The sequence below is a fragment of the Orcinus orca genome, chromosome X (assembly GCF_937001465.1).
Source record: "Orcinus orca chromosome X, mOrcOrc1.1, whole genome shotgun sequence".
Taxonomy (NCBI): Eukaryota; Metazoa; Chordata; class Mammalia; order Artiodactyla; family Delphinidae; genus Orcinus; species Orcinus orca.
The window spans coordinates 118,074,724-118,101,938 of record NC_064580.1 but is presented as its reverse complement, the minus strand read 5'-3'; the positions used below and the strand labels follow the sequence as shown (position 1 = coordinate 118,101,938).

General features: G+C 45.1%; 2 protein-coding genes and 1 pseudogene across 2 annotated transcripts in view; 1 reads left to right on the top strand and 2 right to left on the bottom strand.

Annotated features, from left to right (window-relative positions):
- The window catches only part of LOC101279489 (N-alpha-acetyltransferase 11-like), a 233,057-nt gene that overhangs the window by 87,289 nt on the left and 118,553 nt on the right, over positions 1–27,215 (bottom strand). The window lies entirely within an intron of this gene.
- On the top strand, positions 15,855–17,366 carry GPR101 (G protein-coupled receptor 101). Its single transcript, XM_004278723.1, has one exon. The coding sequence runs from the start codon at positions 15,855–15,857 to the stop codon at positions 17,364–17,366; it is 1,512 nt and encodes a 503-aa protein (XP_004278771.1).
- LOC101279240 (transmembrane 9 superfamily member 2-like) overlaps positions 26,119–27,215 on the bottom strand; it is a 98,544-nt pseudogene continuing 97,447 nt past the window's right edge.

Genomic DNA, 27,215 nt, shown 5'->3' with positions numbered 1-27,215 from the left:
AAGTCAGAAAGAGAAAAACAAATACTGTATGTTAACACATATATATGGAATCTAAAAAAAAAAAGGTCATGAGGAATTTAGGGGCAAGACGGGAATAAAGATGCAGACCTACTGGAGAATGGACTTGAGGACACGGGGAGGGGGAAGGGTAAGCTGGGACAAAGTGAGAGAGTGGTAGTGTACATAAGGACATATAAACACTACTAAATGTAAAATAGATAGCTAGTGGGAAGCAGTTGCATAGCACAGGGAGATGAGCTCGGTGCTTCGTGACAAGCTAGAAGGGTGGGATAGGCAGGCTGGGAGGGAGGGAGATGCAAGGGGGATGAGATATGGGGATATGTGTACATGTAAAACTGATTCACTTTGTTATAAAACAGAAACTAGCACACCATTGTAAAGCAATTTTACTCCAAAAAAAAGTTAAAAAAAAGAAAAGGATCATGCACCATGATCAGGTGGGGTTTATCCCAGGAATGCAAGGATTCCTCAATATATGCAAATCAATCAATGTGATAAACCTTATTAACAAACTGAAGGATAAAAACCATATGATCATCTCAATAGATGCAGAAAAAGCTTTCGACAAAATTCAACACCCATTTATGATAAAAACTCTCCAGACAGTAGGCATAGAGGGAACTTACCTCAATATAATAAAGGCCATATATGACAAACCCACAGCCAACATCGTTCTCAATGGTGAAAAACTGAAATCATTTCCTCTAAGATCAGGAACAAGACAAGGTTTCCCACTCTCACCACTATTATACAACATAGTTTTGGAAGTTTTAGCCACAGCAATCAGAGAAGAAAAAGAAATGAAAGGAATCCAAGTCGGAAAAGAAGTAAAACTGTCACTGTTTGCAGATGACATGATACTATACACAGAGCATCCTAAAGATGCTACCGGAAAACTACTGAAGCTCATCAATGAATCTGGTAAAGTAGCAGGATACAAAATTAACGCACAGAAATCTATTCCATTCCTATACAGTAATGATGAAAAATCTGAAAGAGAAATTAAGGAAACACTCCCATTTACCACTGCAACAAAAAGAATAAAATACCTAGGAATAAACCTACCTAAGGAGGCAAAAGACCTGTACTCAGAAAACTATAAGACATTGATGAAAGAAATCAAAGATGACACAAAGAGATGGAGAGATACACCATATTCTTGGATTGGAAGAATCAACATTGTGAAAATGACTCTACTACCCAAAGCAATCTACAGATTCAATCCAATCCCTATCTAACTACCAATGGCATTTTTCACAGAACTAGAACAAAAAATTTCACAATTTGTATGGAAACACAAAAGACCCCGAATAGCCAAAGCAATCTTGAGAAAGAAGAATGGAGCTGGAGGAATCAGGCTCCCTGACTCCAGACTATACTACAAAGCTACAGTAATCAAAACAGTATGGTACTGGCTGAAAATCAGAAATAGAGATCAATGGAACAGGATAGAAAGCCCAGAGATAAACCCACGCACATATGGTCACCTTATCTTTGATAAAGGAGGCAAGAATATACAATGGAGAAAAGACAGCCTCTTCAATAAGTGGTGCTGGGAAAACTGTACAGCTACATGTAAAAGAATGAAATTGGGACACTCCCTAACACCATACACAAAAATAAACTCAAAATGGATTAAAGACCGAAACGTAAGGCCAGACACTCTCAAAATCTTAGAGGAAAACATAGGCAGAACACTCTATGACATGAATCACAGCAAGATCCTTTCTGACCCACCTCCTAGAGAAATGGAAATAAAAACAAAAATAAACAAATGGGACCTAATGAAACTTCAAAGCTTTTGCACAGCAAAGGAAACCAGAAAGAAGACGAAAAGACAACCCTCAGAATGGGAGTAAATATTTGCAAATGAAGCAACTGACAAAGGATTAATCTCCAAAATACACTAGGAGCTCATGCAGGTCAATATTGAAAAAACAAACAACCCAATCCAAAAATGGGCAGAAGACCTAAATAGACATTTCTCCAAAGAAGATATACAGGTTGCCAATAAACACATGCAAGGATGCTCAACATCATTAATCATTAGAGAAATGCAAATCAAAGCTACAATGAGCTATCACCTCACACCAGTCAGCACGGCCATCATCAAAAACTCTACAAACAATAAATGCTGGAGAAGGTGTGCAGAAAAGGGAACCCTCTTTCCCTGCTGGTGGGAATGTACACTGAAACAGCAACTATGGAGAACAGTGTGGATGTTCCTTAAAAAACTAAATATAGAAGTGCCAGCGATCCCACTACTGGGCATATACCCTAAGAAAACCATAATTCAAAAAGAGTCATGTACCACAATGGTCACTGCAGCACTATTTACAATAGTCAGGACATGGAAGCAACCTAAGTGTCCATCGACAGATGAATGGATAAAGAAGATGTGGCACATATATAAAAGGGAATATTACTCATCCATAAAAAGAAATGAAATGGAGTTATTTGTAGTGAGGTGGATGGACCTAGAGTCTGTCATACAGAGTAACCTAAGTGTTCATTGACACTTGAATGGATAAAGAAGATGTGGCACATATATACAATGGAATATTACTGAGCCATATAAAGAAATGAAATTGAACTATTTGTAGTGAGGTGGATGGACCTAGAGTCTGTCATACAGAGTGAAGTAAGTCAGAAAGAGAAAAAGAAATACCGTATGCTAAAACATATATATGGAATCTAATTTTTAAAATGGCTATGAAGAACCTAGGAGCAGGGTGGAAATAAAGACGCAGACATAGAGAATGGACTTGAGGACACGGGGAGGGGGAAGTGTAAGCTCGGATGAAGTGAGAGAGTAGCATTGACATATATACACTACCAAATGTAAAACAGATAGCTAGTGGGAAGCAGCCGCATAGCACAGGGAGATCAGCTCGGTGCTTTGTGACCACCTAGAGGGGTGGGATAGGGATGGTGGGAGAGAGACGCAAGAGGGAGGGGATATGAAGATATATGTATACATATAGCTGATTCACTTTGTTATACAGCAGAAACTAACACACCATTGTAAAGCAATTATACTCCAATAAAGATGTTAAAAAAAAAAAGAGTCATGTACCACAATGTTCACTGTAGCACTATTTACAATAGCCAAGACATGGAAGCAACCTAAGTGTCCACCGACAGATGAATGGATAAAGAAGATGTGGCACATATATACAATGGAATATTACTCAGCCATAAAAAGAAACGAAATTGAGTTATTTGTAGTGAGGTGGATGGACCTAGAGACTGTCATACAGAGTGAAGTAAGTCAGAAAGAGAAAAACAATTACCGTATGCTAACACGTATATATGGAATCTAAAAAAAAAAAAAAAAGTTCTGAAGAACCTAGGGGCAGGACAGGAATAAAGACATAGACTAGAGAATGGACTTGAGGACACCGGGAGGGGGAAGGGTAAGCTGGGACGAAGTGAGAGAGTGGCATGGACATATATATACTACCAAATGTAAAATATATAGCTAGTGGGAAGCAGCCGCATAGCACAGGGAGATCAGCTCAGTGCTTTGTGACCACCTAGAGCGGTGGGATAGGGAAGGTGGGAGGGAGGTGCAAGAAGGAGGGCATATGGGGATACATGTATACACATAGCTGATTCACTTTGTTATACAGCAGCAAATAACACAACAATGTAAAGCAATTATACTCCAATAAAGATGTTAAAAAAATAGAAAGTCAGGCTAGTAAAAACTTCACGTTTCCAGGCAACACCCAGCCCTTCTGGGTAGTAATATGTTAAGCTCTTTAGATTAAACTGCAGAAGATGCTGAGAGGCTGGGCGAGTGGGCTGAAAAGAAGCAGGTGAGCGTTGGTGTAGGCAAGTGCAACATAATGCTCCGAGAAGAAGAATCCCATTAACCACTCAAAATAACACACCGAGCAATCAAGCCTCCTTTGTACAAATCTTTGGGACATCTGCATCCAACATGAAAGGGCTAACTCTACTATTAGACAAATGGAGTGACATAGAGGTCATCCAGCTAGAGATGAGGATATGGAGGCCAAGGTACAGAGCTGGGACTAGAACCCAGGCCAGAGGACTTCACCAGGAGCACGGCCACTGATGAAGAGTATTAGCACTGACGTATCAGTGGACAGATCAAGGGTCTTGGAAACAGTGTGGTGTAATGGAGGGAGTACGGGTTTTCGAGCCAGACACATTCACACTTCCCACCATTTCTAGCTGTGTACAAATTAAGCAAGTTGCTTAATCTTTTTGAGTCTCGGTTACCTCAACTGTAAGATAGGAATCATGACACATACTTTCCAAGGTTGTTATGAGGAGTAGAGATATTTTAAAAGTGCTCTACAAAAGAATATGAATAGACATTTCCCCAAGGAAGATATACAAATGGCAATACACACATGAAAAGATGCTTGACATCACTAGTCTTTATGGAAATGCAAATCAAGACCACAATGAGATTCCACTTCACATCCACCAGGATGGCTATAATTTAAAAAAAGCGGGGGGTGGGGGGGAATAACAAGTGTTGGTGAGGATGTGCAGAAACTGGAATCCCAATACACTACAGGTGGGCGTGTAAAATGGTGCAGCTGTTGTGGAAAACAATTTGGCAGATCCTCAATAAATTAAACAGAATCACCATATGACCTAGCAATTACACTCCTAGGCGTATGCCCAAAAGAATTGGAAACAGATGTTCAAACAGAAACTTGGACATGAATGTTCATAGCAGCGCTATTCACAAAAGCCAAAAGGTAGAAACAGCTCAACTGTCCATCAGCTGATGAAGATATAAGCAAAAGGTGGTATATCCATACAATGAAATATTATTCAGTCATAAAAAGGGATGAAGTACTGACACACATCACAACGTGGATCAGCCTTGAAAACACTATGCTAAGTGAAAGAAGCCAGTCACAAAAGCCAACATGTTATATGATTCCATTTATATGAAATGTCCAGAACAGGTAAATCTAATAAATTAGAGACAAAAAGTAGATTAGTGATTGCTTAAGGCTAAGGAGTGGGGAATGCGGGATAAGGGGCTGTTAGCTAAAGGGCTTCTTTTTGAGGTGATGAAAATATTCCAAAATTGAGTGTGGTGATGCCTGCACATATGTGTGAATATACTCCAATCAGTTGAGTTGTACACTAGGTGGGTGTGTGGCATGTGGATTATATCTCAGTAAAGCTATATAGATAAAAATAGTGTGTTCTACAGACAGTGATGTGTCAGTAAAGGTTTAACATCTGGCTCTCAGAGAAAAATGTCCTAATTTGCAGTGTTTGATGATTTCCGTGGTAAAAGTACTCCCTTGGGCAATTTCAGGTGACCAATATGATGTCAGTCAACGTGGAGTTGTGCAGAGATGTGTGGCATTACAGTATAATAAAGTATTTGCGATATACAACGGACTTAAATAATCTCAAGATAATAGCCAAGGTGATGAAACAATTACGAAGTGATGTGTTTTGAGTATTTATTACCTTTTTTTGAATGTAATTCATTTAACTGTATGTTTATGTAATTTAATTTTTAACCATCACTCGCAAAATTCCTGAAAATGGAACAAACCAGTACACCCGCTCTCACAAACCAGTACAGACTGTCTCTAGACTGTCTCTACTACACTGTACCACAGAACACTCTTTTTTAAAGAATTTCACATGAGCAACTTCTAGAAAAATGCCACCCTTTGCATTCCTCTGGGAAACAGCTCTAAAATTTATATGGTCATTACTGTTTGGCTTGAAGAGGTTGATTTCTCCCCCTCTAATGCTGATATCTGAGCATGGCAGAAATATTTTCCTAAACGTAGAAACATAATCCTATTTTCTGTCAACTCCATTTTAAGGCATTTTGGCCCCATGTCTACAGCCAAAAAGCAACACTAACAGTTCGAGGAAGGCACCTGAGCACACTTGAGGAACTGTCTTTCTCTGGTCAACCCACAGGCTCCGCAGCTCCCTTCTGATTCTTAACTTCCATCAAGCTCATTGCTTTGAATCAAACTTCCAAGTCTTAATTCAATGAAAAACAAAATACAAATTCACTGTTGAAAACTCCACAGCCCCTAATATTTAATGCAGAGCCATGGGAGGTTTGAAGTATTTGGTACTTTGAATATTCAATACTAATCAGTGATACATTGGTTCTAGCCACCCAAGCCCTCCACTCAAGGAATACGCGTTGTAGAACGCAGTAGGCCGTTCCAATGCTCCTGGCACCTGACACTGCACCAAAGTTATGCTGTGAAACTCTAGAGCCTTTGGGCAAGTTGACTCAAGAAGAGTTAAGTGTGGTTCCAAAGATGAGAGGGTTTAAGTCTTTCCTGCCCTGAGGGTGACAGTAGGCAAAGCAGCTACAGAGAGTGGGGCTCTGAAGTTATCCATACGCTATTGGGGTGACTTGGAGCAAATTATTTAGCTTCTCTAAGCCTCAGTGTTCTCATCTATAAAATAAGGAATATTAACGATAGCCACCTCACAGGATTGCTGGAGAATTAGATGAGATAAGGCATATAAAGTTCCTCACATATCAGTGTTACATTTTAAAGAATTGCTTAGGATAGGGAAGCAAAACAGTGTAGCAGCTAAGCACCCAGGCTGTAAATTCAGAGTCAGTCCTAAATTCAAATTCTAGCCCTGCCTGTTCCAGAGTGACTCTGAGTAAGCCACAGCTCCTTTCCAAACCTTTGGTTCCCCATCTATAAAGTGAGGCAAATGATCGCAGTGCTCATTAAATGATCTGGGAGAGTTCAAGTGCAAGGTACACTGTTAAATCCTCAGTAAATGAGAGCTGCTAGCCTGCCATGAAGGGATGGACACAATTCTGTAAGCATTTGGGAAGAGTTCACATTGTGTTCCCATCACAGAGGGAAGGTGGGGCAAGAACACCGATTACTAAAACACAACGGTACACTGATGAGAGCCAAGACGGGGTGCTGGGAGGCCTGATGGTTCCCTTAGAGAAAGGTGAGTGTTCTAATGCTGGAGGTGGGATCCTGGACACACAAACCATTCGCTTTGGGGTTTTTTCCCCTCAGGGACTTATTTTTACATACAGCTTTATTTAGGTATAATACATGTAGATTAAACTGCACGTATCTGAAGAGTACAAGTTGATGAGTTTTGACATAGGCATACACCACAAACCATCACCACCATCAACATAATGAACATTTGTGTCATCTCCAAAAGATTCTTCATACCCCATCCCTCTCTTCCCCCGCTCCAAGGCAACCACTGATCTGCTTTATGTCACTTTAGTTTGCATTTCTGGAATTTTCTGTAACAGAAATCACACAGTATGTACTCTTTTTTGTGTGGTTTCTTTCACAGCATAATTATTGTGAGATTCATCACGTTGTCATCTATATCAACAATTTGTTCTCTTTTGGGCTAAGTATTGGGTTGGCCAAAAGGTTTGTTCGGGTTTTTCCGTAAGATGTGGAAAAATCCAAATGAACTTTTTTGCCAACCCAATAGTATTCCGAGGTGTGAATATACCATTCACCTGTTGATAGACACTGGAGTTGTTTCCAGTTTTTATCTATTACAAATAAGGGTGCTGTAAACATTCATGTACATCTTTGCATGGACAAAGGCTTTCATTTCTTTTAGGAGTAGAAAAGCTAGGTTATATGGTCAGTGTATATTTAATATTTTCTTAACCAGCCAAACTCTTTTTCAATGTGGCTGTCCTATTTTACATTCCAAAAGCAGTGTATGAAAGTTATAGTTTTTCCAAATATCCTCATCAACTATATGGCAAGGATTTATGGAGAAACAGGGAGTATTATGATGTGCCTTCGTATGGTTTTCATGTTTCTTGTGCTTGAGTTTTGTTGAGGTTCTTGGATCTGTGGGCTTATAGTTTTTATTACATTTGGAAAAGTTTCAGCCTTTATCTCTTCAAATCATATTTCTGTCTCCCTAACTTCTTCTGGGACTCCACTTACACATATATTAGGCCACTTGAAATTGTCCCACAGCTCACTGTTTCTCTGCTTACTTTGTTTTCTATCTTTTTTTCTCTGTGTTTCATTTTGGACAGTTTCTATTTCTATGTCTTCAAGTTCACTAAACTTTTCTGCTGCAGTGTCTAACATGCTAATAATGTTATCCATTGTATTTCTATCTCAGAAATTATATTGTTTATCTCTAGAAGATTTAAATCTATTTTCTATCTTCTATGTCTCCCCTTGACATGCCTATTGCTTTCCTCTACCTTCTTAAATATATGAAATATATTTTTAAGCCATTTTACTGTCTGTCATCCAATTCCGCCATCCATGTCTATTTCTTTTGATTTCCATTTGCGTGGAATACCTTCTTCCATCCCCATCCATGTCTATTTCTTTAATTTCCATTTGCGTGAAATACCTTCTTCCATCCCCATCCATGTCTATTTCTATTAAAGGACTTTTCTTCTCAGTATGGGTCATGTTTTCCTATTTTGCACACATTGTAATGTTTTATTGGAATTCAGACTTTGCAAATTTTACCTTGCTGTGTGCTAGAGATTTTTGTACTCCGTTAAATATTTCTGAGCCTTGGTTTGAGTTACAGTAAAGATACTTGGAAACAGTTCAACCCTTTCAAAGCTTGCTTTTAAGCTTTGCTATGTGGGACCAGAACAAACTTTACACTAAGGTTAACTTGGCTCCACTGCTGAGGCAATCCTCTCTGAGTACTCAGTCTGATGCCCTGTACATTATGAAGTTTCTTCTCTCTGGCTATTGAGAGACTGAACTATTCCCAGCCCTGTATGAGCTCTAGAAATCACTCCACCTACCCCTTTTGAGTCATTTTTTCCCCAGCCTTGGGTAGTTTCCTCACATGTAGTCAAAGATTTGAGGGGTACCTTTTACAGTTCTCAAGAGCTCTCTCTCTCTGGGAGGCTCCTCTCTGGTACATTACCTTGCAAATTCTTGCCACTCTTACTTACCTCCCTGAATTCTGACCTCTGTCTCCTCAGTTTAGGCAGATGCCTAGGTTCAGCCTGGGTTCCCAGCTGGTAAACTTTCTCTAGGTAGTAAACTGGGGCAATTGTAGGGCTCACCTCATTTGTTTCCTTTTTCTTGAAGACCACTGTCCTGCATTCCTGTTTTCTAGTGTGTGACAACCATCATTCCATATATTCTACCCACTTTTTTAGTTGTTTAAGGTGGAAGGATAAATCCACTCCCTGTTACTCTTTCACAGCCAGAAGCAGAGGTCCAGCTTTCAGTTTTTAAATAGTTGAGTTGGATTAGTTTGGGGATTTTTAATAACACCTAGATATAAAATAGATGGAATCAGTCAAAAACTGACAGGATCCTTCGAAATTACCTAACACCTACCCCACCAGATTTGGTGGATTAACAGAACTGAGATCAGACAGAGGAGCAGATCTTCCCAAAGTCACACACCTAATTCTAGCCACAGAATTAGGACTAGAAATCAGGTCTCCTGCTCTTTATTTTTATTCCATTCAGTTATTTTCTGCTGATTTTCTCTTCCAAACCATTTTATTTGGATAGTTATAGCTTTGAAATCTAGACCTTCTGTCCTGCCCAAGCCCACAAAGTGGGCAATATTAGCTCACACCCAAATGGTACTTAATTTCAAGTGAATTTTGCAAACACAACCCCTAGGGTTAGACTAAAGTGAATACCAGAGCAGCTCATAACACTGAAAAACTTAAAATACCCCCGTGGGTAGGCACTCCAGAACAAAACCATATATTTTTCCCCACTGACTTATTATGAACTCACTATGCAGGAAGGAGTGTGACTTAGAATTTAGATTGGCTACTTTAGTCATTTCACCACCTATGGGAACCATGTATCTTACAAAAAGAAGCCATTATCACTGCAACTGCATTTGTCTTCCCACAATTTTCGCAATTCATCTGGATTCAAAATTTTTGTCTGGGCTGGGTCTCTGGGAGCCTTTCTTGCTGTCTTGCCTCTTGACCCTTCCAAGAAGCAGCCTAGGAAATGCCCCTGCGTTGGAGTCAGAACAAGTTTTACCTCTCAGCTCCAATACTTACTTGCTGTGTGACCTTGGGTAAAGTTACTTAACCCCTCTGTAAGGACAGGGAGGGTACTGGCATACATTGATTCTAAAGCACATTTCTTTTCGCATTTTAGCATCTTTAAAATCAAGATGCATATTGCCAGCAGCGGTGTGAAGGTTAAATTTGCAGCTTTTTATTCTTAATGGTATATGATGTCTTGGATTCTAAAAATACTGTATTAATCTCTAACTTGTAGAGTCTCCTCAAGGATTAAATAGGATAAAGCAAGTATAGGGCTTGGCATGCAGCAGGTGCTCAAGGACTCTTGCACTCCCATTGTTACTGGAACTGATACCTGGCTGGGTCCTGGGCCTCTGACTTCCCTCACCTGGCAGTTGGTACATGCATCGGGGCAGTCTGATGAGGTGAACAAGTCTGGGAAAACCAGGCTGGCACGTTGCTGGCTGGTGTTGCAGCTTGTGATTGTCATCAGGCCCTAGAGCCTTTCTAGTAGCTTCCTGCCCTCCAGCCCTGCCCCATTAATACCATTTGCCTGATCTTACCTCTGCTGCTACAGAACTATGAAGGTAGGGAAACGGACTAGGTGGCTTCTTGAGCCATCATCCCAAACTCTCCCTGTCTCATCCCAAAGAACCTCCCCAGAATCTAACAAAGCTTGTCAGTTGAAGGGCTCTCCCAAGGCCATCAGAATCAGGGCCTGCGGGGCCTGAAGCCAAATCCACATTCCCCAAGGGCCCCCACATACCTCCACTTGGGATGCTGATACTTGCATGCCTTTGAAATTCAAGGACACCAACTCTACTCCTGCCTGGAGGGAAAAAAAGAGGAAACAGACACCTGAGGATTAACAACCCTCAAACAACTCCCTGTACAGAAAAGTGGCTTATATTTCTTCCCCAGGGCTCCCTAGCCTTTCGTACTGTCTCCGGCAGGCAGGCTGGCTTTGGTTGCGGAGGCCTCATCGCATTCAGACTCCTCTGCTCCCCATCATGTCCCGTGGCACTCAGGGGTGCAGCTGCAGATTCCATGAGGCCACCTCTCTGAGGCACCCACCTTTAACATGTACCTAGAGGTTTTCTTCCTGTGCCCTGCTGGATCCCAGCAGTCCAGGGAACTCTTGGGACCACAGTGAAAAAGGAGGAAAGAGTAGGATGGACTGGACTGGCCTTTGTCTCTGGCCGTTTCTCGCACCTTGACAGCCTCCCAAGTGATTCTAAAATATGGAGTCTGAGTGAACTGTCACTTGACAGTGCGTGCCACCCAGGATTCTGCGCCATGGCCAGTGTGAAGCTAGGAATTAATAACTGTGAGCGATTATCATGGAAACTGTCTCCAAGAAAAACGACTAGGTTTATACCATTCAAACTTGGGAAGATAAAATCAGGCTTAGCCAAAAAGACAATAAAAAAAAAAAAAAAAAAGACAAGTGATCTACAGCAAATGGTAGGACTTGAAATCCTAAGAGCATCCTGGGGCCTGATTCTACACCTGCCTTGTTCCCTGTCCAAAGGCATGGGGTGCAGGGGGGAGGTGGCGGATCTCCATCAGGCCCATCAACCAACTCAGAATCTTGTGTCATCCTAGACCCTCCCCAACACCTCCTTGCCCTTATCGCTCCCCATTGTCAATTTGGCCTCTCTATGGGTCTCTGCTCGGCCCCCTCCTTGTGACCTGTCCAGACTGTCTTTCTCTCCTGCCACAGCCTCCTTCCTGCTCTTTCTACATTCAACAGCTCGCCCCCCAACCCAGCCCTGCTTCTAGACCTTGGAAGAACAGAAATCTTACCACATTACCCTGCACAAAAACCACCAATGAAAAATGAAAATCGTTTTTAAAATCATACCTAATCTTATCATACACTAGATGATAACTTTAACATATTGGTTTAAGCGCCTTCATATTCTGAATTCATGTATAAAAAATATATAGGCCTTTTTAAAAAAAAGCATTTAGGGGACTTCCCTGGCGGTCAAGTGGTTAAGACTCCATGCTTCCACTGCAGGGGACACGGGTTCGATCCCTGGTCAGGGAACTAAGATCCCGCAAGCCAGGCAGCACGGCCAAAAAAAGAAAAAGTATATAATTTTATACCCTGATTTTTTTCACTTATTAAATCTCCTTCAAAAAAAATTTAAAAAATCAATGAACAATAATTGCAAAATATTTATCGTTGTTAAGATTGGATGGTGAGAACAACGGGGGGATATTTTATTATTCTCATCATATTTGTGCATGTTGGAAACTGTGCATAATAAAACAAACCCTCAAAGGCCCTCCAGGTATCTCAGGATGAAGTCCAAAGTCCCCAGACCGACATTCAAGGCCCATGAGGAGCTGCCCCTACCCCATTTTTCCATCTCACCTGCTGGCACTCACCATGCTGCAGCCTCTCTTGGCACCCAGCTCTCCCCTGCAGCCCTCTTTGCCCGTGCATCTCCTTCTAGAAGAACAGTTCTCCCCTTCTGTCATGCCTAGAAAAGGTTTCATTATCCCTTGGAAACCAGATGCAAATGACTCCTCATCTGGGCCACCTTCCTGGACACGACCCTCCCTTCTGGGGGCCAGGTGAGCTTACATTGTGGTGTTTGTCCGCCTGGTAAAGAGCAAACACTCGATGTGTACGTGTTTGGGAGAGTCCAGAAAGTCTTGGTTAATAGAGCAGGTGCAACATTTACTTGAACTTAGGCAAGTAGGGTAATCTCTCTTGGCTTCTGCTTCTGTCTCTGTAAAATGAGGATAATAGCAGTACTTATCTCACAAGGCTGGAGGAAGGATTCGGCGGTATTCTCTGTGGAAACAGTTTACCACAGTACCTGGCAGAGAGAGAGAGAGAGAGAGAGACTGACTTACAGACAGACTTCAATCAAATAATAAAGTAGATAATTAAGCAGCTTGTCTTAGAGGAAATGCTCCCAAGGCCTAGAGGAAAGGAACTGCCGTTTAGCTCTCGCTGGGAGCTAGAGAAAATTGTGGCAAATCGGTGATATCAAAGTCACTTCCTCTCTCGGGCCCAGGGGCGGTTCATACTTGAGGGGGGTGGGTGTGTGGGGGGGTCTTCCAAGGTCAAGGCCCCAGGGCCCGGCCCAGTTTTCTGCTTCTCTTCAGAAGAACTGTGCAGGTCTGGGGCCCGGCCCTGGCCCGAAATCCGGGGGCTACAAAGGCATGGCATTTGCAGGAAAATCAGCCCCGTTGACGATCCCCAGTCTCTGAGGTCTCCAGTGAGCTCGGACCGCCCGGGGCGTTGATGCGGGGTGAGAATAGCTAAGCGGGCCCTGCGCAGTGCCGCCCGCCCCTCCGGGCGCCCGCGGCCTCGTGCGTCAGCTGCGCGGGCGGGGGCCGGGGGGAGGGGGGCGCCGCAAGGTGAGGGCCCCGCGCTGCCTTAAGACGCCGCGCGCCCCCGCCGCCGCTCAGAGCTCGCAGCGCGCCGCGCCGGCCGGACGGGCGGGCACGGGCGCCCCGCTCTCGCTGCTCCAGCCGCCCGGTGCCAGCTCGCGGCCGCCGGCGCCTCGAGAGGCCGCCCGGTCGAGCGCGCCGAGTCCCGAGGGACAGGCACGCAGCTCCCGCGGCGCGACGCCTTCGGCAGCAACAGGTAAGCGGCCCGGCTCCGCTCCCCGCGCCGCGGCCCCTGCGCCCCGCCCGGCCCCGCGCTCCGGCGCCCGGGACGCCCTGTCCGCCGCCACCCGACGGCGCCTGCGCTGCCCCGCACGGAGGCCCCCGGCGCAGCTCCTTCTCGCCTCCCCTCGGCCGGCCCCTCGCCCTCGCGTTTTCCCTCGCACTTTCCCTCGCGCCCACTCCCCCCCCATCTTCTCGATGTTTCCTCGTTCTTTCTCACATTTTCTGTTTCCCATCCTCTCTTTTCTTATCCTCTCTTTGATGATTTTTCTGTCTCCGTCTCTCCCTGTCTCTCATTCTCTTTCTGTCTCTCTGTCTCATTGGCTCATTCATTGACTCTAGGTCTCTTTTCTCTGGCATTTTCTCTGTTTCTCTGTGTGGCTGTCATTCTGTCTCTTATCTCTTTCTGTCTCTCTGTCTCTCGTTTTTTTCTCTCATTCTCTTTCTCTCTCTGCCTCTCAATCTCTTGCGCTCTCTCTCCCCACAACCCCTGCCTCCTCCCCCGCTCTCCCCGAGCTCACCCGTCCCTACACCCGCCGCCGCCGATGCCGGGTGGGCTTGGGAATGCAGGGAGGATCCCGAATGGCGCGGGGGGGGGGCGGTCGCAGTAGGCATCCTCCCTGCCTCCAGCCGCGGCTGCGCTGCTGAGAAACTGGGAGGTTTATCCGCCACAGCCCGCGGTGGCCAAGGTGGCAGCTGGTTTCCATGGTAAAATAAAGTCGACAGAGAGATAGAGATCAGAGACAGTGATCCAGCCAGAGAAAAACCGAGGTGAGGGATCGTCGGAGAAAAATGGAGACAGATGCACACACACTCAAACACACAAGGGAAGTGTTTAGCGAGAGCCCCCGGGAGAGAGTGAGAGACAGAGAAACCGACTCCCTTTAAGTGCACGCGCTGGAGAGAGTCTGAGCAACGCAGAGACAGAGATAATCAGGAGAGACAAGGAGTAGATTTTCAGAGACCCACTTAGAGACACAGACCGCGATAAAGAGAGAACTTAACGCATGGGGAGACAGAAGCCGCAGGGGGGAGACAGGGAGAGACACAGAGGGGAGAGGATCTGAGAAAGACAGAGCAAGAGCAACCAGAGACGGGAGACACGGAGAGAGAGAATCCGAGGGAGACATGGTAACAGGAGAGTTGGAGAGACATGGAGACGGTCAGAGACACATTCAGCGAGTGATATTGAACAGGTGCACTGGGAACCCACAGAGATTGTCAGGGAAATAGACTGTGAGAGAGAAATGGAGAGACGAGACAGCAACAGGGGAAGACGCAGAAGCGCACGCACTAGCGAGCGACAGAGACAGTGAGAGGCAGGGATACAGAGACGAGAGCGCATCAGAAAGAGACGGAGGGAGAGACAGGGACAAGACTGGGAGAAAGACGACGAGAGACAGAGACACGCACACACAGCTAAAGAGAAAGTGCGCTGGCGAAAGAGACTCAGAGAGAAACTGAGACGGAGAAGCCGACCGAGAGTGGGAGGGCGAGACGGGATCAACAGAAAGGAAGGTGAGAGGAGAACGACAGACTGGCAGAGACAGACAGACAGTGCGCACGTGCTAGCGAGGAACTGAGAAATAGGGACAGGCCACAGAGTGAGAGACAGGGGTGAGAGAGTCAGAGAAAACCGGTAAGATACACACACACACACACACACACACACACACACACAACACACGAGGTACAGGAAAAGTGCGCTAGTGAGAGACACTGGAGAGAAAGAGACAAATCGACACATGTAAACAGGCAGGGACGGAGCGCGCGCGCATGTGCTAGCAGGAGAGCTAGCGGAGAGATCTGCGGAGAGACCTCCAGAGAGACCCAAACTTCGAGACCCCCAGATAGTGTGGGAGACGCGCAGAGAACGCGCGCGCGCGCGCCAGCGGAACACAGGGGTGGGGGTCGGGGGTACTCGGAGACCCCCAGAGGGAGAGGCAGAGAGACCCAGAGTAAGAGAAGGATTCATAGAAACTGCCCGAACGCGGACTGGAGCCGCGCGAGGGCCCCGGGGCCGGGGTCCTGCAGCGCCGCTGCCCGGCGCGGAAGCGCCCCTCTTCCTCCCCGGCAGGGGGACTAACCCAGCCCCGCGTGTTTCTTTCGTCCCCAGCCTAGGCGGTGAGTGTGGTCCGTGCGCCCCTTCGCCGCCCGCCGGTGCCCGCTCCGCGCCTGCACCTGCCTCCCGCCCGCCCCCGCCGCCGCCATGGCGTCCACCTGCACCAACAGCACGCGCGAAAACAACAGCAGCCACACGTGCGTTCCCCTCTCCAAAATGCCCATCAGCCTGGCGCACGGCATCATCCGCTCGAGCGTCCTGCTCATCTTCCTCACCGCCTCCTTCGTGGGCAACATAGTGCTGGCGGTCGTGCTGCAGCGCAAGCCGCAGCTGCTGCAGGTGACCAACCGCTTCATCTTTAACCTCCTCGTCACTGACCTGCTGCAGATTTCACTCGTGGCCCCCTGGGTGGTGGCCACCTCCGTGCCCTTTTTCTGGCCCCTCAACAGCCACTTCTGTACCGCCCTGGTTAGCCTCACTCACCTGTTCGCCTTTGCCAGTGTCAACACCATCGTCGTGGTGTCGGTGGATCGCTACCTGTCCATCATCCACCCTCTCTCCTACCCGGCCAAGATGACCCCGCGCCGGGGTTACATGCTCCTCTACGGCACCTGGATCGTGGCCATCCTGCAGAGCACACCCCCACTCTATGGCTGGGGCCAGGCTGCCTTTGATGAGCGCAATGCCCTCTGCTCCATGATCTGGGGGGCCAGCCCCAGCTACACCATTCTCAGCGTCGTGTCCTTCGTCATCATCCCGCTGATCGTCATGATTGCCTGCTACTCTGTGGTGTTCGGTGCAGCCCGCCGGCAGCACGCTCTGCTCTACAACGTCAAGAGCCACAGCTTGGAGGTGCGAGCCAAGGACCACGTGGAGAATGAGGACGAAGAGGGAGACAAAAAGGTTGAGTTCCAGGGTGAGAGCGAGTTCCACTGCCAGGATGAAGGTGAGGTCAAGGCCAAGGAGGGCAGTGTGGAAGCCAAGGATGGCAGCAGGAAGGCCAAAGAAGGGAGCGTGGAGACCGGTGAGGGGAGCGTGGAGGCCAAGGGCAGTGAGGAGGTCAGAGAAAGCAGCTTGGTGGCCGGCGAAGGCAGCACCAAAATTCAGAGCAGCAAGAAGGCAGACAAGGGCCGCCTAGAGGTCACCCAGTGCAACATTGACTTGGGTGAAGATGACATGGAGTTTGGTGAGGATGACATCCATTTCAGCGAGGATGACATTGAGGCGGTGAACATCACAGAGAGTCTCCCAGTCAGTCATCGAAACAGCACCAGCGACCCCCCTCTGCCCAGGTGCTACCAGTGCAAAGCTGCTAAAGTGATCTTCCTCATCATCTTCTCCTACGTGCTGTCCCTGGGGCCCTACTGCTTTCTAGCGGTTCTGGCCGTGTGGGTGGATGTCCAAACCAAGGTACCCCAGTGGGTGATCACCATAATTATCTGGCTTTTCTTCCTGCAGTGCTGCATCCACCCCTACATCTATGGCTACATGCACAAGACCATCAAGAAGGAGATCCAGGATATGCTGAAGAAGTTCTTCTGCAAGGAGAAGCCCCCCAAAGAAGACAGCCACCCAGACCTGCCCGGAACCGAAGCCGGCACCGAGGGTGGAACTGAAGGCAAGATCATCCCTTCTCATGATTCTGCCACTTCGCCTTGAAGTTGGTTCTAAGGTAAACCTGGAACTGTCCACAGAACACACGAGCAGCTTTCTCTTAAATGGACCGTCCACAATCGCATTAATGCCAACCCATACCATTCCAGGCAAAGGTTCTGCACACACCCTCTCGCAACAAGGTAGATCAATATATGGAAGAGGTAGGAACTGGGGTCTTCCCTTAAAAATGTGCCCCTGAGAGAATGGACTTGAGGATTCTGACTGAAATTTCCCCCCCCCAAAAAAGTTATTAGGCTCTAAATTTCTTAAAGCAACAAGGGCTATCCATTTTGGACCCGTGCCTGGTATTCTGTCTGTCTCCCCAGAGCTACCATGTGTCAACTTTTGCTCTGGGGGAAAAGGAAGATGATACTGGTGAATTTAAGGACTTCTGAGTTCATGGGCAAGGGCTACAGCCCATGTTCAAGGGAAAGAAAAGCAATGGAACAAGTCATTCATGGAGCCCAGGAAGCATGACCTGACTGACTGATCAACATATGAGACAAATTCTAGACTGAAGGGCCCCCAGAATCTGGCGCAAAGGCTACTACGGAATCTAAGGGCACTGTGTAGTTAAAAACCAAGAAGGTTTCTAGATCCTCTAAAGGGATCCAGAAAAGTGGAAGAGGATAATAGGGCATGTTTGAAATGGAAAGCTAAGTCCAAGGGAGAAGATAGAGAAATCACACACATCCGTGGGGTTAAACAGTTGACTTTTTTCTATAAAATCCTGGGTTTGTGCATGGATGGGCTGAGACCAAAATTGTCTCATGCGAGTGGAAAATTGTCATGTGACACTATTTTCTGTCTCCTATTTGAATAATAGTGGGACAGAAATCATGCCACCAGTTTCCAATTTTCCCTTTTGTGATCAAATTGAGATGCTCATAAGAATCCTCCAGATCTCCTCTGCCAGTCACTTGTGTGTTTGCTTTTCCAAATAGGCCTTTTTGGTCTATTTGGAAACAGTATTTCTGGGGAAAGCAGTATTTCCAGGAAAAAAAAAAAAAGAAATTCAACTAGGCGTGGCCAGAGTCCTACAAAACTCACGCTGCCAATCAAGAGTGATGTGCCCACTAGAAATCTCTTTTTTGTGTCCATGAGATCATAGACAAGACATATGATCTCCTCATGGGGTGAAAGTAAGGCAGGATAAACGTTTTCCTTCCTCCAGGCTCACCCATGCATCTTTTCCACCTGTGGCTCTCTCTAAAGCCTTTAAGCTCTCCGCAGATGTGGGAGAGAAGTATAGTCAGAAATGACAGAATGGTTTCTCAATACCTGGCAAGCATCTGACCTATTCCAGACAATCGTAAATCAAAGCGTTCAGGTCAGACTTATCCTAATTATTGCTGTTGAAATATATCACTTTGGGAAAGTCTTTACAATATCTAAATTATCCCTAGGGTCAATACAGAGGAAGAGTTTTCAAACCCCGAAATCACTTTGGGTGGGAATATACTTGTTTATTTCTGAGGGCACAGACCATATCGACATCACCAAATGACACGGAACCAAAAAATGGTCAAAACGGTATTTTTGATCCACCTGAAGATCAAATTAAAGCAACTCTATGGTCAGTCATGTGTTCGAGCAGAAATCCAATGTTAATATGGGTGGAGGGAGAGGAAGGAGTATTTGATTGAAAAAAACGGTTAATCCGGTGGTTGTATACAAAGATGGCCATATTCAGAGTTTAGTCTCATTCTTCTGGGATGACCATGTCTGTATTAGAACTCAAATTTCGTTCATTTAAAAGCCAAGCTCACTTATATTTTATCTCTTCCTCCTGACAGATTCCAACATGAGCATCTCAAGGGGGAGAGGTAAACAGCAGTGTATTGGGGCTGTGAATAAGTCTGCCTGGGAATTTGGCATTGCCATGTTCAGAATTTAGGAAAGGAGCAGGGTAGACCCAAATAGCATTGAGCTGACCCATCAGTTCGCTATATCCACGAAAATCCTATTGATTTCAACCCCGTTAATTTGGAACTTGTGGTTCAGACAAGACATGGGGGCTGAAGGTTACCTTTGCAAATCATTTATTTTTCTACCAAAGCATATAAAGTGAATTAATAGTCATAAATTTATGATACCAGTTTATTGCCAAACTCTTGTATCGACCTGTCCTCAAAGGATATCTGGGTGAAGAAATGGCCCGTGTGACCAGTCCTTCTATGCGGGGAGGGGTATTGCCTTGAAGATCTTTCATGGTCAAAGGAGTTCGAGGTTGCTATAGCCTGTCCTCTGAGTAGAAATGCTTACCTGGGTAGGAAACAGGATTTCAGACATAAGTGTCTCCAAATATTTTGTTGAAACTGAACTTCTTGTTTTATTTTTAAAGCTCAGCCCCTTCAAAGTGTATCAGAAAATTGTTTGCCAAAATCCCAAATCAAAGTGGAAGCAGAACCTGTCCGAGTGTGGTAAGTTCGTGTAATGGCACACACGACGTCCTCCAGGGCACCAAGGCTCACCGATTTCCTTTTGCAAGTTCCTCTTTGCCCTATTTTAGTCATCGTTCATTCTCATAGCAAATTGGCTTTTTCAAAGGTGAAAACCTTTCGAAAATAGGGAACTGGAAAAGAGGACCTTTGAATTCAGAGCATTCAGCTTTGCTGACATGTCCTTCTTAATGAACAATAGGGCCTCTAGTTAGCTTGGAGATAGCAACTGCCTCAAGTTTTATGCTGTTTTGAATACAACACTATCAACTTAATGAGGTTTTACTGCACACACTGTTTTGTCATTTGGAAATCTGAAAGCACACACGAAAGTCATCATTAGCCTCCAGATCCTCATGTGCAATAGCTTTCCCTAAATGTTTTTAAAGGAGGTATTCTTTTGCCAAGGCCACTTCATATGCGCAGTAAAAATCCCATTAAAGTCCAGGAGCCAGACGAACCAGACTTTGAAATGATGTGGTTTCCAATTTAATGATTTCCTTAGTTAAGAATAATAGAGCCTCCAGTTTGCCAGGGAGTCGCAGGTGCTTTGACTCACACACCAATTTCAGCGAGCTTGGGAAGGCAGTAATAAGGAGCAAGCCCCTGGCTTCTGTGACTGTGAGGGCCCATCTTCTTACAGCACCACAAATACCAGCTGCCCGGAAGTCCTCTACACTTCCGCCCCACCCCCCACCCCACCCCCCGCCTACCTCACGCCATCATGCCCACTGCCTTCACCTGCCTCACTCCCCCTGCCCCCGCTGTGCTGGCCCTTCAGGAACATCCCATGCTTGAAGCTCCGTGTGCTCACTCACCCCTGTTCATCCCTGCCCACCCAGAGCTGACAGGTTCACAGGGACCCAGGGGCCCGTGGCAGCAGGGAAGGACTGAAGTGAGCAACAGGATTAAAGGTATTTTTCTGTCTCCTCCCCAACTCCAATCCAATTTAGAGATGAGGGGATACCTACTTCAAATTCAACAGGTAAGGAAAAGTGCCGTTTTATAATAGGAGGAGATAGGCACCTCATACCAAAAAACACACACTACAACACATCTTTGGGAGCACATTCAACCCTGTAGATACTGTCCAATTATTTCAGCGAAAAAACGAAAAACACTAAAAAAAATGTACCTATAAAATTGTAAGGTGCCTGATATTGCCTTATTTTCTATGTAATTAACCAATTAAGCTAGGTAAAGTTACTTCAAAAGATTTTTTTCATACTACCTGAAGAGTAATATACAAGATTAAACTGGCTTTCTTTCTTAGACTTCGCCAAAATGCTCTTTAAAATGTCTGAAATACACCATTTGGAAGAGAAAAATTATGCCATCATCTGGTAATTTGAATGCTCCAAGATAAAACCCACAGAGGTTGTTGGGATAAAACAGAGAGTACCAATTTCAACTAGTGGACTGTATTTTTTTCTCATAACTGCCTTCCCCCATATTTTGAGGAAAAAAATCAAAAGAAGTGTTTTCTCCTCATAATGTCTTCTTTATTGTATTCCTCTTTAAGACAAACCCTCGGGCTGTCAGGAGAGGCTTCTCTAAGCAAAATGTCTTTTCCCCCTAGAGCAGACAAAAGATTAAAGGAACAGTTGGCCGTGAGCCAGTTACCAAGATGATAAGAGAAAATCTGGTCCGTCATGGCTTTTAACCCTCTCAGTCCTTATCTGTGTCTCTCTCATTTTCTGTGGGCCAGACAGGTGCTCCTGGCCCCCTCAAAGCCCCTCCAAGCTTAGGCATGAGGAGACAGAAGCAGTGAACCACAAAGAACAGATCATAGCCTAAAAGTCAAAAAGAAGAGAGGCTCTTGTCATAAATTCTTTCCAGTTACTTACAATCTCTTCCTCTACGGCAAAGGCCCAGCTTGCTTATGGCAGTCTTCTGCTAAAAGCAGCAAGACTGGCTGAAGGAAGAACTAGGAGGCTAAAACCCATAGCTAAAGTTCACTGCCCTTTGGTAAGTAGAATAAGAATCCTCAAGGTAAATGAAGGTCACCAATGGGTGTCAAATGTTCCCATCACTGCCTCTCAAAGCTTGCATATCTCAAAGTATACACACCAAGGGGAAAACACAGTAACTTGTACACTCACAAGAGGTTTGCTATGGCCGAGGATTCGTTACTGGATCTCTCTTGTTCTAAAATACAGGCAAAAACAAGATTGGTTTTAGTTTGGTGCTTCAAAGTTGAGTGGATTCCCCCCTCCCTTCATCTGTGCTACAACTTTAATGTTAAAAATTTGGTATTTTTGTCTGTTTCAGTGGTGTATTCCTTTCTGTAGTAATTCTTCTAAATGTAAGCTATTACTGTATATAAAATATGTGTTCTTGGAGATAAGGTGCTAGATATTAGATTTATGTGTCCGTAGATAGTGTCACCCTCAAAATTGGGTAGTACGTACATGTAAAGTTAGTTAATAAAATGCATGCAGAATTCTATTTGTGACCCACACCTTGGTCAGTTTCTGAAGTAGAACATAGTATATTTGTGTGTAAAGTTTTCTTTTTAAAGTGTATACTGCAGGATGTATAAGAGGCTCCAAGGTGGGGTGGCAGGAAGTGGTGCCTTTCGTTCCTTAAATCCCTGGTATAATATACGACAGGTGAGAACTTATTCTGGTACAGTTGGTCATTACTGTGACTTAATCGTCTTGGCCAAAGTCCTCGCTGGCAGTTCTCCACAACATGCTTGGCACTGGTACGCCTGTTTTCCATTCATTGTATAGAATGCAGAATCAAAAAAGACAATCCTTTCATCCTTAAAGAGCAAAGGCCCCAGGACAGGCTATTGGAGTCCTGTTAGCAGGATGGAAAGAATGATGTAGTCTCAAGATCCAACCAGTGCCTGACTGTGAACTGGCAGGGTTTGCATCGAGCAGATCTATATTGCCACCATCCCTGCCCTCCCAGAGCAGAACCAAAAACCAGGAAAAGGCTGCCCTGTTTAGTTTTTTTTTTTTCTTTGATCGGTTGCCTGAGAGATAAGAGAGCATAGATGGGTAAATTCATAAAGAAGTAGTGGGACTCCTCCAGGGGTCACAGCTAAGATGTTTGAGAATTACAATCGTATAGCAATGGCATTTGCATCAGACAAGAAAAGAGAACTATGAGATGAGTTTATTATATTTTAAGAATAAAAATATTAAAGCTGAAAGCTATATATATTGAATAATTTCTAAAACTGCCTTTAATACCAAATTTTATGTGCTGTTTTTGAGACTGAAAGCAGGAGGAAAATGCATTCAGTCAATAAACAGTTTTCTTTAGTATTTTAAATTTTGAATTTGAATTTTTCCTTTTCCTTATCAAAAAGTATTTGTAATTTAAAAGTGCCTTTTCAAAGGATTGCCAAACGACAATCCTGGGGCCAAGTTCCCACTGGCACAACTTACCTTCAGGTGCACAAAAGGGGTGGACTTAATCCTCCTCCCCCCAGCAAGAAGAGAAACCCCTTCACACCCCAGTCAAATTCATACATCATTACTGTTACACGGGTCAGTAGTCTCGGAGACTCTGCCCAAGGACAAGGTTTCATATATTGGTTGGCTTTAATTGGATCCTTTCTAAAATGGTTACAGTACATGTTCTTGCTGGACAGGAATAACGGACTCCTGCTTGGGGAATACAGAGAGATTGATGTTTGTGGTTTAACTAAATATTATTAAGTAATGTTTGTGTTTCTTAAATAGGTGCTGTTAATCTGTCCTTGGTATATTCTTCTTAAATATGCTGAATAAAGTCTAATTTTAATGCGTGTATCTGGTTATTATGCCAAGCTCCATGGAAAACACATAAGAGAGGGAGACACATAACTAGTTCTCTATCCCTTCTCTTTTGCTGGAACAGAGGAAACGGGGGAAACTAATTGTAGTACGCAGCAGAATGAAACAGACGGGCTCCAATGCTTCACATCGCACTATTCCAATACAAGGAATATGCAGTGGGAGGGGGGAGTCATCTTGAGGGGCTTGCTGGAAGAGGGGAATCTGCTGCGTTCTCTGTGAATAAAAAGGATTCCAAAGTGAGGGTGGTCAGGCTTGGAAAACAAACTTATGGTTACCAAAGGGGAAAGGTGGGAGGAGGGATAAATTAGGAGTTTGGGATTAATACACACTACTATGTATAAAATAGATAACTAATGGGAACCTACGGTAGAGCACAGGGGACTCTACTCAATATTCTGTAATAACCTATACGGGAAAAGAATCTGAAAAAGAATGGATACATGTATATGTATAACTGATTCACTTTGCTGTACTCCTGAAACTAACACAACATTGTTAATCAACTATGCTCTCATACAAAATAACATTTAAAAAAAACAACAAAGTGGGGATGGGTGGGCAGAGTGGAAAAATGGGGCCAGGCGGTTTGCGGGGCTCCCAAATGCCAGCCTTAGTCTCAAGGCCACGAGGTTTGGGGGGTTGGGCTGAACAGGCTTTGTTTTAGGAAGCAGTACTGCCCAGCACCTGGCTCACCCCCACCGGGCTCCTGGCCCTTCCGTCTTGCTACTCATGACCAGGACACCTCCCTCGGCACAATTCAGCCACACCAACACCGTTGTCACCCCCCCCCCCCACACACACACACATACACCCTGAGTCCCGACTCACCAGGGTTTACACAACAAGAGGCAGGAGCATGTTCTCTCAAGCCCCAGTTTAAGAAACTGGCGCAGCCTCTAACACCAAGCATGACATATGAAAACACCAGGCACAGATGAGATAAGCAAATATGCCTAAAGCTTAAGAGCCCACTAGTTTCTCTCAAGTCGATGTGCTTGACCTACTAGTAGCCCTTCTTCCCATAATCTCATCAGCAGTGGTACAAGGAGCTGCGCCCTCCTGCTTCCACGCTCGCTCGCAGGCTCAGGGAGCTATTCATCCCTGTTTCAATCAAAGGAAAGTGCTCTTCTCCATTTTTCACTCCAAAATCTAAATACTGACTTACGCGCTGTTATTTCGAGATGTTCAAAGATGGCTGCCATGAGACCCGCCCGTGGTCGCCTTTAACCTTGGTTTATGAACAACGTCCAGGCGATGACCTTCTCGTGCTGCAGAAATACATTTACCATCTAGAAAAGTACTACCACCAGTGCAAGCCAGTGAGCTCGTGAGCTCCGATCAAACTATCAGGCAGCAAACCTGGTGGGAGCAGAGTCCCCCGAAGCTGGAACACTGCTTAGTGCACAGTATTTAGAGAAGGGGCCAGGTTCCAAGGTATCTGTCGCCTCAGAGAAGTTCCTCCTCTCAGGCAGGGTTTAGGGCTCGGCCTTCGATTCCGAGACTGAATGCAAGAGGGTTGAGAGGGGGCTTCCCTGGTGGCACAGTGGTTGAGAGTCCGCCTGCCGATGCAGGGGACACGGGTTCGAGCCCCGGTCCGGGAAGATCCCACATGCCGCGGAGCAACTAGGCCCGTGAGCCACAACTACTGAGCCTGCGCGTCTGGAGCCTGTGCTCCGCAACGGGAGAGACCGCGACAGTGAGAGGCCCGCACACCGCGATGAAGAGTGGCCCCCGCTCGCCACAACTAGAGAAAGCCCTCGCACAGAAACGAAGACCCAACACAGCAAAAATAAATAAATAAATGAATAAACTCCTACCCCCAACATCTTCTTTTAAAGAACCGAGGGCTGATCCCTAGAGCAGATCAACATTTAAAAAAAAAAAAGAGGGTTGAGAGGATCTGAAAATGCCACTGTCAAGAGACACCTTTGACTTTCTGTAGCCCCTCCCTCCCCCCCCCCTTCCAGTCTGCTCCAGGCCCCATCACAACCCTGCTCCTTCCAATGCAGAGGAAGGCCTACTACTGGTTACTGAACTAGTTTCTTCTTCCCTGAGGCAACTAGTCAGCTCTTACTCCGTCTCCCACTCTCTCAGAATGCAGCCCCCTGACCCTGTCCCTCCTCATTCCGGACTCCCCTTCAAGGGCAACACCACCTCTTTGCTCCCTGCACCCACCAACACGTATTCCTCAGCTTGACGGCGGCTTTGAGAACGTTCATGAATTGAAGGGTATGTGTAGATAGTTTTCAAACGTTTACCTCAATAAGACCAATATTTATCAATAAAATTTATCACAGAACAATGTATGATTTTCATGACTGCTCCCCCCAAACTGCAAGCTCAAAGAATGCTTGCAATACAAATTCCCATAATTTGGGAAGTTGTAACTCCAGATTATTGTTGAGTAGAAGCAAAGAAATCCAAGAAAATTGACTCCAAAGATTTTGTATCTACACACAACTAAGTCACACTTGCACATTCTCAGCCTCCAAAGGCAGCAAACAAAAAAAGACAACCAACAACCAGAAATGTGCTGATTTAATTGAGGAATAAGACAGCAGTATCTGGTATTCCATAAATTCTATATGCTAAACCAACGCATATTTTTAAGTGATCACCCAGATACAAAGGTGTAATATAGTTTGTACAATCAACTTAAATTGGAAAATTTCACATTTTACCTAAGAGTTATTTGACAGTAGTTCTGATGCTCTAAGCAGATGAAGAAGAAAAAAAGGAAAAAACTTTTCATCCAAAAATCCAGTCTACTCAACTTTAATTTTTTAAGGAAATGTGCTTCCTTTGTTCTAATTGCTTTAAATCAAACCCTTTTATGGTATTGTTTCAGGAAAATATTACTTAGAATGAACCTACCTTCCAACCTGTTTTTTTTTGTCCATACAATCGTATTTTGTGTCATACAAACTGAGGCCGGACAATGAGGTTTTTAAATTGATAGATATTAAAAACATGCAATTGGAAGCATACATATATATCTCTATAGATGTTCATATAGCTACAGATATATATTCAAAAGCAAGGGTGATGTGCCTGGAAGCCTCTGGGGACATTCTTTAATCCACTTTCACCACACTGTAGATTTTAGTAATAAAACAGAAGCAGGAAAAAAATCCAAGTGTCCCTGAAACAAAATGAAAAATATCTTTGTTAACCAGACATTATAGAACATCAAATTAGCTTTCTCAAAAACGCAAAGCGGGGCTTCCCTGGTGGCGCAGTGGTTGAGAGTCCATCTGCCGATGCAGGGGACACAGGTTCGTGCCCCGGTCTGGGAAGATCCCACGTGCTGCGGAGCGGCTGGGCCTGTGAGCCATGGCCGCTGAGCCTGCGCGTCCGGAGCCTGTGCTCCGCAACGGGAGAGGCCACAACAGTGAGAGGCCCGCATACCGCAAAAAAAAAAAAAAAACAAAAAAACCGCAAAGCATGTCCATTTTGAGGTGGGGCACTCATTCTCTAAATCTCAAGACTCGGACTTTATCAAATAAAAATCACCAGGCTCTCTTGCTGAGCAAAGAGGATGAGCAGCGGGGCTGGCGGCAGTCACCTGGAAAAGGGTGAGAAGCCATTTGACTGAACACTGCAGGTCTCTAACCAAA

Excerpts from the sequence above, each read along its gene's own strand:
- GPR101 (XM_004278723.1), top strand. The coding sequence starts at position 15,855 with ATGGCGTCCACCTGCACCAACAGCACGCGCGAAAACAACAGCAGCCAC.